The sequence below is a fragment of the Neodiprion pinetum genome, chromosome 7 (assembly GCF_021155775.2).
Source record: "Neodiprion pinetum isolate iyNeoPine1 chromosome 7, iyNeoPine1.2, whole genome shotgun sequence".
NCBI lineage: Eukaryota > Metazoa > Arthropoda > Insecta > Hymenoptera > Diprionidae > Neodiprion > Neodiprion pinetum.
The window spans coordinates 7,930,422-7,943,138 of record NC_060238.1 but is presented as its reverse complement, the minus strand read 5'-3'; the positions used below and the strand labels follow the sequence as shown (position 1 = coordinate 7,943,138).

The following is a 12,717-nucleotide window of genomic DNA, read 5'->3' as shown; positions in this document are numbered from 1 at the left end:
TGCAGATGAAAGATTCTGTCTCGATTTGTTTGGCAAAAAATCGTCGAAGTAAAAAAAAAAATTATCGGCACGAACACGATGCCAGATGAAAGTCTCTCAAAATAAATACCGACGAAGGCGATCGAAGCGAAGGCGAAGGTAAGAATCGTACTTTCAATTTGTTATTCAGCGCCTTGCGTCTTGCTGCTTGTTTTTTAAGAAATTTCTCTGATTAGCTCCATGAGATTGTTATTTTAAATCACCAATTATCCCTGTTGTTAATTATCCTCGTCTCGTCGAAGCAATCGAGTTCTGGCAATAATTATTTCGCTTTATATTCTACCGGTTCGAAATTTTTATAATTGGCCGATCAATTTCTTGTTTGTCTCTGCAGCGCCTCGAACGTTCGTCTCCTCCCTTTTTTCACCCTCGAACTCCGTCTCACCCTGAATATTAGCCCCTCTCATTCTTGCATTAAATTATCCGAATTTCCACATGCACGATTTCTTTTATAAATTAATTGTCACTTCGTACGCTGAACTATTATTCTACGATTACACGTTAGAAAATCGAAACATTCATCAGAGAAACTAAATCAACTACAATAATTAAATTATTCTCCCCGTCAGTGTGACGAAAAATTCGAATCTACGCCACAAATTTTACAGTGCAAACAATTTGTAACGCCAAACTTACAATAAAGCGGACGAGACGAGGCTGAAAACAATCTTCAACAAAGCTCAACAAATAATTGTCTCCGGCTCACCTGCGCTCGCCGAATATTTTATACATATTCCGTTACATATGTGTGGGTAGATTTCTTGGTATAAATTCGTTGCTTGTATTATATGCGTAAATCGGACGTACAGACACAGCATGGCGGAATGGACGCCGGACTTATTTCAGGAGCTGATATGTCGGTAGAACCGCGTTATGCAAAGCCGAACTGTTCTGTGTCTGACAGGCTATTGGATCGAGTGACGCATTTACATCCCTAATTCGGTATCAATATTTTACTATATTGGCTTTGTGTAAACGGTTTTCAGATACAATATGATCAGTCTAGGGTGCTTCGTTTGAGACGACTATTTTTTTTTTTTTTCACTCCATAGACGAAATATCACTCTGAACATATAAAAAAAAAATTCCCACCAAAGCCTAGCTCTTAATTTTAATTTTAAGTACTCGCTAAATGAATTTGAAATTTTCCCATTTAATTAACACGTAGAAATAATTTTTTTTTTTTGTCAATTATCTGTAGCATCGCGAGTTTTCATACCATTTGATTGACCATGGCCGGAAGTTTTAGAGGGATCCTTCCTCTTCAAAAGTTCCTACAACTAATTTAGAATGTATGAAGTATCTCGCCAGTAAAAAATTGTAAAGTTGATTTTTGCTAAAAGAATTATGGTTTTTTTTCATTTTTCTCATAAATTACTAATTTTACAGCAAAATTGTGAAGGACCTTTTTTGTAGAGAATTTAATTTCCTACAAAAAAGTTTCATCAGCTGAAACTGTAGAACTGATAGTTTCCAATATAAAATTAAATAATCATAAGAAAACTATAAATATCACTATTTTATCCGCATATTTGACAATTTTTATACCCAAATTGTTATAAATGTAATAAAATGGACGTGATTGTAATGTATCTTAATCTTCAAATGTCTTCGCCCGACCATTCTGAAGTCTTCGCCAATTACCGCTACTCTCAACCAGAGAACATAGGTTTGTCCTCCAACTGTTTTATTGACCACTTTTTTATATTATTTACATTAACATTTAATGATTTTAATATTCTCGATAAGATTTTTCCAATCTAGCTATTTATTGTGATTAATCAATTAAAAAAAAAAAAAAAAGAAAGTGAGGCATCGGGGAATCGAACTCAAAACTTTCAATTCTTCCATGTACATTGTATAAAACTCTAAAACTTCCGGCCATGGTCAATTAAATAGTATGAAAACTCGCGATGCTATAGATAATTGACAAAAAAAAAATTATTTTTACGCGTTAATTAAATGGGAGAATTTTAAATTCATTTAGCGAGTAATTAAAATTAAAATTAAGAGCTAGGCCTTGGTGGGAATTTTTTTTTATATGTTCAGAGTGATATTTCGTCTATGGAGTTAAAAAAAAAAAAATAGTCGTCACAAACGAAGCACCCTAAATTGAACACGATGTATAAGTACATAAATATTAAACGTGTGTATGCATCATGCAGATTATTGATCCAGTTATCGCTTACGCTGTTCTACATATAAACGAGATTGTGAAAAATTTTCGTATCGTTCTCAACGCCATTTCCAACGTGGAAAGTACTCTTCTTTGCATCCTAATTTCAGTACTGTAACCGTACGTTGCAATTATTTTAGATACACGGTGGGAAAAATTTAAATAAACATAACGTCTCAGCAGGTTCACTTTATGTTTCAGTTATTTGTTACATTTCTTTTAGTAAATATGACACAAATTGTTGCAATTTTAACATTTAAACTGTCACATCAATATTCAATTTGTACTTTGGACTTCTTTTTTCCACTTTTTGATACATTAAAGAATGGTTAAATCGACATAAAATTTTAGTCGTCCTGCTGAGATATTTTTTTCTAACGGTGCAGGATAAAAAATTACGAAAAATCATTGCTCAAAGACCGAAGATCATCGTATTAGCAGTATAATGATCGATTTTCCAAGTTATTTAGGTCGAATTTGAATTTTAACAGCTTCCACTCCTTGACCGGCTCCAAATTCGGTAAAGACAGAAACTGATTCAAAATTCCAATTCTCTGTCCCGATATTTATATATTGTGTATATATAATAGATAGGTAGATCTAGAGAAATTAAGTATTTCTAAAATAATCCGAAGACAAGAAAAAATTGAAAACACTGAAATTTTTTTTTATTCAAAGCAATGGAGAGCTGGGATTATCCGATTTTCTTTTCTATGAATTTGTTGCCGAACAGGGGGTAGAAAACACTGTAATTCAAAGATACCGCAAATAAAAATTACCTTAAAATATGACGGATCTATTTACCACGCAGGCAATAAGAGAAAAAAATTGATGATACCGTATATTTTACTATCGACGAAAACATCACGTTCGATATATAAATTTCCGATCGTTACTAAAAATTTTCGACTCAACTTATGCGAGTAAAAAAATGAATATTATCCAATTAGTTTAAAAATTTTGTCTCTAATCTGATCAGCCCGTATATAAATCATATATCTATCTATGTAGATCGACATAATTCGATGTAGAATTTTCCGCTCGATACGATAGTCAAGTAATTTTTTATCTGTCGATAGCAGGAAACGGACTCGGATTATCAAATAAAAAAAAGATATTATGCCGTCGGTAAGTAGGATTTCTTTCTTCTCAATTTCTTAATCCGACTCCGTTTCCGACTTATGACGACGTAATTCGATGCAGAATTTTCCGCTCGACACGATAGTCAAGTAATTTTTCATCTATCGATAGCAGGAAACGGAGTCGGATTATCAAATAAAAAAAAGATATTATGCCGTCGGTAAGTAGGATTTCTTTCTTCTTAATTTCTTAATCCGACTCCGTTTCCGACTTATGACGACGTAATTCGATGCAGAATTTTCCGCTCGACACGATAGTCAAGTAATTTTTCATCTATCGATAGCAGGAAATGGACTCGGATTATCAAGTAAAAAAAAAAAGATATTATGCCGTCGGTAAGTAGGATTTCTTTCTTCTCAATTTGTTAATCCGACTCCATTTCCGACTTATGACGACGTAATTCGATGCAGAATTTTCTGCTCGACACGATAGTCAAGTAATTTTTCATCTATCGATAGCAGGAAACGGAGTCGGATTATCAAATAAAAAAAAAATATTATACCGTCGGTAAGTAGGATTTCTTTCTTCTGAATTTCTTAATCCGACTCCATTTCCGACTTATGACGACATAATTCGATATAGAATTTTCCACTCCACACAATGGTCAAGTCACTTTTCATCTATCGATAGCAGTTTTTGAGAAAAATGCAAAGAACAACAAATTATGCTGTTTTCTCGGAACACCGGCTATCCATATTAAAAATGACTTAAGATTTGAGTTCTAGAGGGTTATAGAAAACCTCTGTAAACAAAAGTACCGTCGTATCCCGTATATTTTCAATTCGGACCTATTTTGACTGGACTATGAATAAACTGAGGATATTTGAAGAATTGAAGACAAATATTGAAGTATATAATAATTTGTTGGAGAGTTGCACAGAGATTGCATTGAGCAAAAATACACGCGTAATTACATAATGCGGATCGATGGAAGAATATGAGGTGAATAAATAACGAAGGGTAGGTATCGGGAAAGGTTTTCAATAGCCGATCCTTGTGCCAGTAGGAGCTTGCGTCGAGGGTATCAGGTGACGATGGGTAACTCAGCCTTTGTAACCACCCTTCCCTTCCTGTCACTAACATGACGCGCACCTGTTCGCAGGAAAATTCACGCCCGAGTACGTACGGACAATGCCTAATTTCCGAATAGCAAATTACGATAAATTACATGTTTATTCGATGAAAGGATTAATTATTGTATTATCTTATCGTATATCTGCGACGCGGAATTACTTTTCCATCCCTTATTTCTCAACAGATATATAATTCTCGATTATTGTATCATGCAAATAAAGATATACCTCCCTTCTTCTTCTTCTTCTTCTTCTCTACATACATAAGGGGCGTTCCAAGTCAATTCGACCAGGGTCTGACCCTCACTCTCTTGGATTCGGTTCGCGATTTTTTTACATTTTTGTTCCACCTCTGAGCATTGTTCCAACTTTATTTTCAGACGCCCCTACCGCAGCGTTTCCAGAGCTGCTTATTTTTTTTTTTTAAATTATGAAAAAAATTACATAAATGCTATGGCCAAAACAAAAAACATCCCATCCAAAATTGAATTTTTTATCAATTTTCAAACTAACTAATAATTTCTTTCAATCATTTTGATTTTTTATTTTTTTTTTCTTGATGTACGTTCCCTAATATAACAATCTGGATATTTTGAATAAAATTCAAAATGGATAACCCAAAAAAACTAAAAAAAAAAATTGGCTCCATTTTGTTTTCAACCTTAATTAAAAGCCTGTAGGAGGATAAGCTGTTGTTTTTATTTCAATTAATAGTTGCTATCGATAAAAGCTTACGATTTGTCGAGACCCTAGTAGAATAGACGTGTAATGCACCATGTATAAAACTCAACATCTCTCTGTCTGGAAGAAATGCGTATTGATTTTTACAAATGTATTATTCCAAACTAAAAAGAGTGTGAATAGAGGAGAAAATGAATACAAATTCCACTAGTATTTTTTAGTAACGAGGAAAAATGTTGTAAGTCGGGCAGAATAAAATACAAATAATATGTAATTCACAATTGAAATTTTGTTATTTATAAACTGTGATTAGACAGTGTCCATATTCGTAAAGGAAAGTCTGAGTGTGGCGCAATTAATTGTATAAACGCAATACATTTAAGGAGGGAGCCTGCTTTAGAGGCTTCAAAAAATCTATTTTTTTTTTTTTTTTGCATAAATGTCTTCCCAAACTATCCAAGAATGTGTCCCTAAAATTTTAGACGCAAATTCGAAATATTTTCGGAGTTACAGAAGAAATAGTGAGCAAGCGTCGAGCAGGTATACGAGCGGTTTTTTGAAGTTTTTTGAAGTTTTGAACCAGTTTTTTGAAGAGTCTGAAGGGCAACTCTATGGACCAGGAATCGCTGATTAGCATATTAATGCGGTAAGTTCAAGAAAATTACGATTTTTTATATACGAAAACTTTGACGAATGATTTCTCGGTTTTTCATTTTTACGATTTTTCCTAATTGGCGGGAAAGATAGGGAAAAAACTAAACGTCCTATCGAAACGAGACAAATTGCATTGTACTCGGGATTAAATTCTCTTTTAGTTGAACCTAAAAAACCTTAAGAAAGTTAAGATTAACCCACTTTTCAAACAATCTAAAGTGAATTTTTTTTTCAAAAAAAATGAATTTTTTCTTTAATTTGCGAAAAATTGTTGAATTTTTCACTTTTTGTTGAATTTTCTTGGTTTCACGAGAAGCTATACTATTGAGAAGTAGAAATTTTTTTGGTTTCTTTGTTTCAGATGGAAATTGCGACCTGCACCTTTCCTGCCGCACGACAAATGCACACTCGAGTCGCCTCGGTGAAATGCTTGTACCAGGCATAATATGACATATATCCAATGAAAAAATTTAAAAAGACTGCTGAAATATATAACAATAAAACCTGAAAGTTTCGTTTCAATCGTATATTTCTTTCCTTCCCAAAAAAATCCTTGAAATAATCGATTTTGTGGAGCCTCTAAAGCAGGCTCCCTTAAACCAGACTACGTCATGCCATGACTATAATTAAGTGTTTTGGTAATGATTTTCCAATTTTTCTTTATCATATTTCCGCACAATATTTACAAACAATTGAATTCGAACTTTACATATAAATTCGAATTCTACGTACTTATACCTGTTCATTTATTACGAGATAATGTCAAATGCACACGAAATGCAGTTTGCAGTTATACGCGTGACTGGAAATTATTATATCAGAGTGAATTGCACATTAGCGTACTTACCTTTGGAAACTAGTTTAATTACTGTCGGAATTGTTACATTTCAATTTCACGCTGTTGGCAAATACACTGTATTGGAATTGATGGCGCCAGTTAATGACTATTCAATTATTTTACTATTTTTATTTATTTATATTATTATTACACTATTCACTTGACCACTTTTACATTTCAAGACAAATAGCAACGTGAGTGTAGCTAAACACAAGATTGATCTTGCCTTGAATTATGGTCGTTGATCACATAAATGGAAATTAATGTCGTTGGAATTTTCATATTCTATGTATACTTAGTCCATTGGGCATTGCTTTTTTTCATTAAATACCGAACATTTGCTTGGGTGTAGTGGTAAGCTTTGAAATTTGAAAAATGGTCAATAATTGTTTGACTGTACTTGTTACACTCGAAACGATCTTCAAAAATTTTCACACGATAACTTAGAAACCGTTCGTGCAATTGTATGGAATTTAAATAATTGGTACACATTGCATTCTATTCAGGTAACGTTATAGGTATTGCAGGATCTAAAATGATTAGTGGTTTGATGGATGAGTTTTAGATTAAATACGTGATAAAATTTGGTAAATTTAGTATGTTTTTCGTAATGTTATAATTTCACCCTGAAGGAAATGATCATGTGTTGAACAATCATAAAATCTTATGAAAGAATTCAGTATTTAATTTATTACATAATTTATCTAATAAATTCGATAAAATAAGAAATCACATAATAAATTAAAAACGCACGAATAACTATATATATTAAATAGTTGACTATGTGATTTTAGCTCTAGTATATCCGATGATTTGCGGGTTCGTATCTTATTATGTGATTACTTGTGTATAAAACAGGAAGAAAAAAAAAAAAAACGGGTACTATTTGAATGGTGAATAAAATCAAAACGTGTTGCCGATTTCCAAAAACTATTTTCTATTCGAAAATAGAAGAACGAGTTTTTCATTTCGCGCTTGAAAATCTGGAAAACCTTCATCCGGTGTAGAGATACACGCTCTCGAAAAACAGGTTTGGAAATGTGGATAACAGACTGAAAAAAATTAATATTCAAGAATGTTCAAGACGATTCCGAAAAACTGCTGGCTTTTAGATATTCTCCGAGATTTTCTTGTAAAATAAGAATCAAAACGCGCGCTTCAAATTCTGTTTTCGAGACATTCAAGAAAGTCTACTGTCAAAAGTCGTCTGTAAATGATGTCGAGAACTTGACCAAAATTGATTCATGCTAAGGAAAAACTGTTATTTCGCCATTTTGAAATTTCCTAAAACTCAGTTAGCCGTAAAACACACTCATATTTCGAATTGTTAGTTCCTTGTAAAACATTGTAAAATTAATAAAATAGTAATTTTTTACCCCAATATTTCGTCACGATAACGTTACTAACTTCAACCTCGTTTCCGGCAGCATTAACCGTAAACAGTGGACACATTGAACCGTAAACTGAATTCCGCTCCTGACGAATCTTTAATATTAATTTTTTTTCAGTCCTCCGGCGACTTCTTCTTAACCCGATTTTCAAGAGCGTGTATCTCAGCAGCAAATAAATATTTTTCAGATTTTCGAACGCGATATGAAAGATTCAGTTTTCTAGTTTCAAGCAAAACAAAGTTTTCGGAAATCTGTCAACGCGTTCGAATTTTATTCATGTTTCAAATCGATCCCGTTTTCTTTGTTTTTTTTTTTGCCCACCCTGTATTTCATCGTATTTCAAGATAAGTCGTGTAATAAATTACACCCTGAATTCTCATATAACATTTCATGATTTAACGCATGGTAATTTTCAGTAGAGCACGGAGGCGAATCTTTTATTTCGGTGAATATACCGTAGCACCATGTGTAGTACTGTACATAATTGACATGTTTAAGCTCTACATAGGTATGATATTACTTACTTGAACGTGTATGTAATTTCGTACGATTATCAATTAATTCCGACATCCAGTAGATTACACAAGTGGTGAAGTTACGCAACGCGTTCAATAATTAAACGTTGCATCGGTGTGTGCATGGCAGCATTGAAAAGCATTCTCGAAAGCATTCAAAGGAGTACGCGTATAATTAAATCTTATGGAAGATGTGTAAAATATCCGATCTCGAATATTGAGTGGGTAAATAAATTCGGACTAAGAAATATATGCGTCACGGGAAATTCTTAGCCATACACCAATTGAGTATTTGAATGAAATATTTTTATTTCATATTCGTGTAGATTGGAAAAAAATATTTTGGACGTATTTTTTATTTTATTCGATTGAATTAAACTTGCCGTTAATATAACAGATTGAAAACTATAACATTGTGACGTCACCCATGTTAAGATATATCTATATACATATATATTAAAATCAGTGAAATTCAATCACCTATAACATGAAAAATTATCATTTTTAACGAAAAACAAAACATACGTCCTCATTATTTTGGCTTGCACTGCATTATGCAACCCTAAAAATGGAAAAAAAATTTCATTCAAATACTCAATTGTATGTATATTTAAAATACGCACTTGGAATATTCGTCCTATATTTATATACAAACAAACGGATGGTCAGCATATTTATTTACATATTTACAAGATATGCAATTTTATACGTATGTAGGTATGCAAGGTTTGAGTTTCGTTACGTATGCAGTTTACGCCGCGATGGTGCAAATTTCGCCTACCTATAATAATTGCATTCAGGTTCTCGCATCACTCTGAATCTTTGAATACGGCGTGCGTAGAAATATCAAGTGGTTTAGCAGCTTTCAATATTCTCGACAACTAATTTACGTGGGTCGCGTGTATAAGTGTCCTCAAATTACGGAATGAATATTCTCTAGACGTTACACATGTCATGTATTGTAAACTACCGGGGTTCAAAATCAAATTTCCCTCACCGATTCCATATCACGTTGAAGTTAGTAACGTATCGTAACGATTTGTGCTGAGGAAAAACCGTTATTTCAAGATTTTGAAATTGTCTGAAATTCAATAAACCGCAACGAAACAAAACACACTCATATTTCGAAGTCACCATGTTGAAGTTAGTAACGTTGACTTAACCAAACATCGTGGAATAAATCGTGGTACAATTTTAGAACGAATGTCAAGGAGCTGGCGTTTCAAAATATGAACATGTTTTTTTTTTGTTATGATTTACAGGCTGAATTGCAGACAATCCTGAGGCTGCAAAGTAACTATTTTCCTGAACGTGCATCGTTAAAGTAGCGTTAGCAACTTCAACCGCATTGGAAATGTTACTTCGTTTAAAATCGTTGTAAAATTAAGAAAACAATGATTTTCTCTTACCAACTTCAAGCTCGTATTTACTTTATCTTTTGTAAAATTATTTATTTCATACGATGACAAATAAACGAACAGTTGTTTTCCCATAAGTCCAAAATTTCAGCTGAAGATCGCACAAGATTTTAGAGGTATTTGTTAAAACCGACTTTTTTCTGATCGGACATGCATAAACCCGGCTCTGAGAAACATGGAAATGTTTTTAAACAAAATCATCGAAATTATTATGTAAAATCGTATAATAATATGGTACCATTCGTGGAAAAACAATGGGAACTTATCTTTAAAAACTTTTCTCACGGTCCTGTAAGAAAATTTATACATTGTTCTTTAATTTGATTCAATTTGTAATATTTTCAACAGCGATTGACCAATCTTTTTTCGTTCGTTGGTATTTATTCCCACAGATCCCTTTAACGATCTGGCATAAAAACTGACTATACGCATAATTACGAATGGGAGTTCTGAGATTTAATAACTCGTCAACTATTTTCTATGAAATTACTTTTTATATTATAAAAAATGATTAGGTACAAATAAATAGCAGTAATTGTTTATTCCTCATTATATGAAAGAACCAGCAATAATATAGATTTAGTACATTGTACAGAATAAATGGTTTTTGATGGAAAAACTAAGCTTGTAAAACAGGTCTTTGATGCTTTCCTTCAAGTGAGTCATTAGCAGCAGCGTAACCGGTGCCTCCCTGCAAAACATTCAGTATGTTAACAACAGTTGCACTGTGAAAATTTTCATTATTCGACATGTAACAGAAATCATGTGAAATTACCCTCTGCAAAACTATGATATCACTTTCTCTTATCGTACTGCCATCTAAGGGATGAATCCAATCCTTCTTTATTATCTTTTCCACGCATTCCATTGTAACGACGTGTCCTCTGCGATAAATGCGATAAAAAAATTTTAGTTAAATCGAGCAAATACTTTAGGTTAATAAAACACCTGATGCAGATATTTCGATTGAAGAGCGGAATTTGAATTCAGGAGAAGAAAACATTTTTTGTTATCTCACGTTAATCATTACTGTTGGTAACTTTGTGGAAATTTGGTTCAAAAAACGACCGAAAACTGATTCCCTGTGTTACAAAAGTTTAAACTACAAATTTTCTGGAACAGTGTATGCTCAAATTCCAAAATAGAAAAAAATCTTGTCTAATCAGTTACACATGTGATTCTGGCTTGAACAGTTCAATTGAAAACAAAAAAAATAATTATTTTTGAGAGAAAACGTACAGAAAAGAATACTTTTATGAAGTTTGAAGCTTCAATTATTTTCTTCTCGCAAGAACAATCCCCTCTGAAAGAGATTTACTCACGTTGTTTTTATAACAGCACAAGGTACACTGTTGCTCAACACGTCATGCGTTATGGGGCACATGTATCGTGCCTGTTTGAGTATTAGTGATTTTTTGTCATCAGGGTCATTGACCTCTGTGAATTTGACCGGTATCAGGTCCTTCAATTTTAAAACCTGCCCGCTGACAGGACAGTAGATATTTTTGTCGGGCTTTTGTAGCGTCACTTCTTTGGCTTGCGGCGTTTTTGCCGGTATCCAAAAACTGGGCAACGTCTTGTCTCTTCCATTGCTCATATTTGAGATTGACGAGCTGCCAGGTTCATCGGCTGGCAATTTGTTTTGGGAGACGATGTTTTTCTCAGCTTTCAAGAAATTTTGAAGCTTTTGTAGTTCTTCATTAGCAGATTGCTCCTTTGACTGTTCCTAAAGACAAAATTGAAAGCTAGAGATTATTTTTATTTTGAATTTGCATCAAGCACCAAACTTGATAATTTTTCAGCTATCAGCTGATTTTTCTAACGTTCATTCAACAGCACGCTAATTTTTTGCTCTGTTCTGAACAGAAATTTTTTCCACCATAGATTTGGTTATATGCTAGGTATGAATTAGGCACTACTTGTTTATACCGCATATTTAGAATCTTACCTCGTCTTTTTCCCGTTGCTTTTCATACTCCTTCAGCTTCCTGGCGTACTGCTTTTTTTTAGTTAAAATATACTCCAATATCGCCTCCTTGTCGAACAAGTAGCCGTCCTTTCTGAAATAAATACCACTCAACGATGTATCAACATTTCGAAATGCAGAGTACGAACCAAAACAGAATTTTCTTGTTGAGAGTAGAAAAAGGGTAACTCACGTTACAACTGGATATCTGCAGGGCTGTAACGTCAAACAGCAACAGTCGAAATCTTTCAAAGAATCTTTACTAACTCGCTGGCTGTTTGTTCCGTATCCCGAAGCTGCTGCATCCTTTTTCTTCTCATGATACGTGTAAACCGCTCCTGCGGTGCAGTTTCTTGCATGACGCGTCATTTCTACCGTTTGTACTAAAAATTCTAAACGAAGCTAACACAAGTCACTTGTCACGGATGAAAATCACTAATTATAACAATAACAAGTTCCGAGGTTAGGAAATGAAATGCTACCAACTTCAACGAGCAATTGATTGCTAATGGCACATTAGTGAAGGGCATAGACCACGGTCTTACATACAGGTCTTGCAACTCTGGTGGTGGGGGTGACTCAGCCCCGACACACGCTGCTAAAAGTGGTTCGCAAAATGTCCCTCGATCCTGCCGCCAATCTCCACCACTAGTGGCGCTAGTAGTTGTCCGAAGAGCTTGCGCGCGGTCAGCGAGCGTGTCAAAAGTCTACTAGCGCCACGTAGAGGAACTAAAAAACGGTGATAAAACGCGTACAATTTTTTAGTATACGAGCAGTGGTGAGTGTCACGGGGCTGGGGTGACTCACTTCTTCAGTCCGCTTTCAA

At 34.0% G+C, this 12,717-nt stretch overlaps 1 protein-coding gene across 1 annotated transcript; it reads right to left on the bottom strand.

Annotated features, from left to right (window-relative positions):
• Positions 1–10,447: 10,447 nt before the first annotated feature.
• On the bottom strand, positions 10,448–12,419 carry LOC124223898 (nitric oxide synthase-interacting protein homolog). Its single transcript, XM_046636274.2, has 5 exons — positions 12,085–12,419; positions 11,874–11,985; positions 11,248–11,651; positions 10,701–10,809; positions 10,448–10,616 (listed from the first exon to the last, which is right to left on the bottom strand). The coding sequence occupies exons 1-5, from the start codon at positions 12,258–12,260 to the stop codon at positions 10,545–10,547; spliced, it is 873 nt and encodes a 290-aa protein (XP_046492230.1). The 5' UTR covers positions 12,261–12,419; the 3' UTR covers positions 10,448–10,544.
• Positions 12,420–12,717: the final 298 nt, after the last annotated feature.

Excerpts from the sequence above, each read along its gene's own strand:
- LOC124223898 (XM_046636274.2), bottom strand. The coding sequence starts at position 12,260 with ATGACGCGTCATGCAAGAAACTGCACCGCAGGAGCGGTTTACACGTAT. Across the intron at positions 11,652-11,873 it reads AGCAACGGGAAAAAGACGAG|GAACAGTCAAAGGAGCAATC; the intron begins GTAAGATTCTAA and ends TTTTGTCTTTAG. Across the intron at positions 10,617-10,700 it reads ATATCATAGTTTTGCAGAGG|GGAGGCACCGGTTACGCTGC; the intron begins GTAATTTCACAT and ends AATGTTTTGCAG.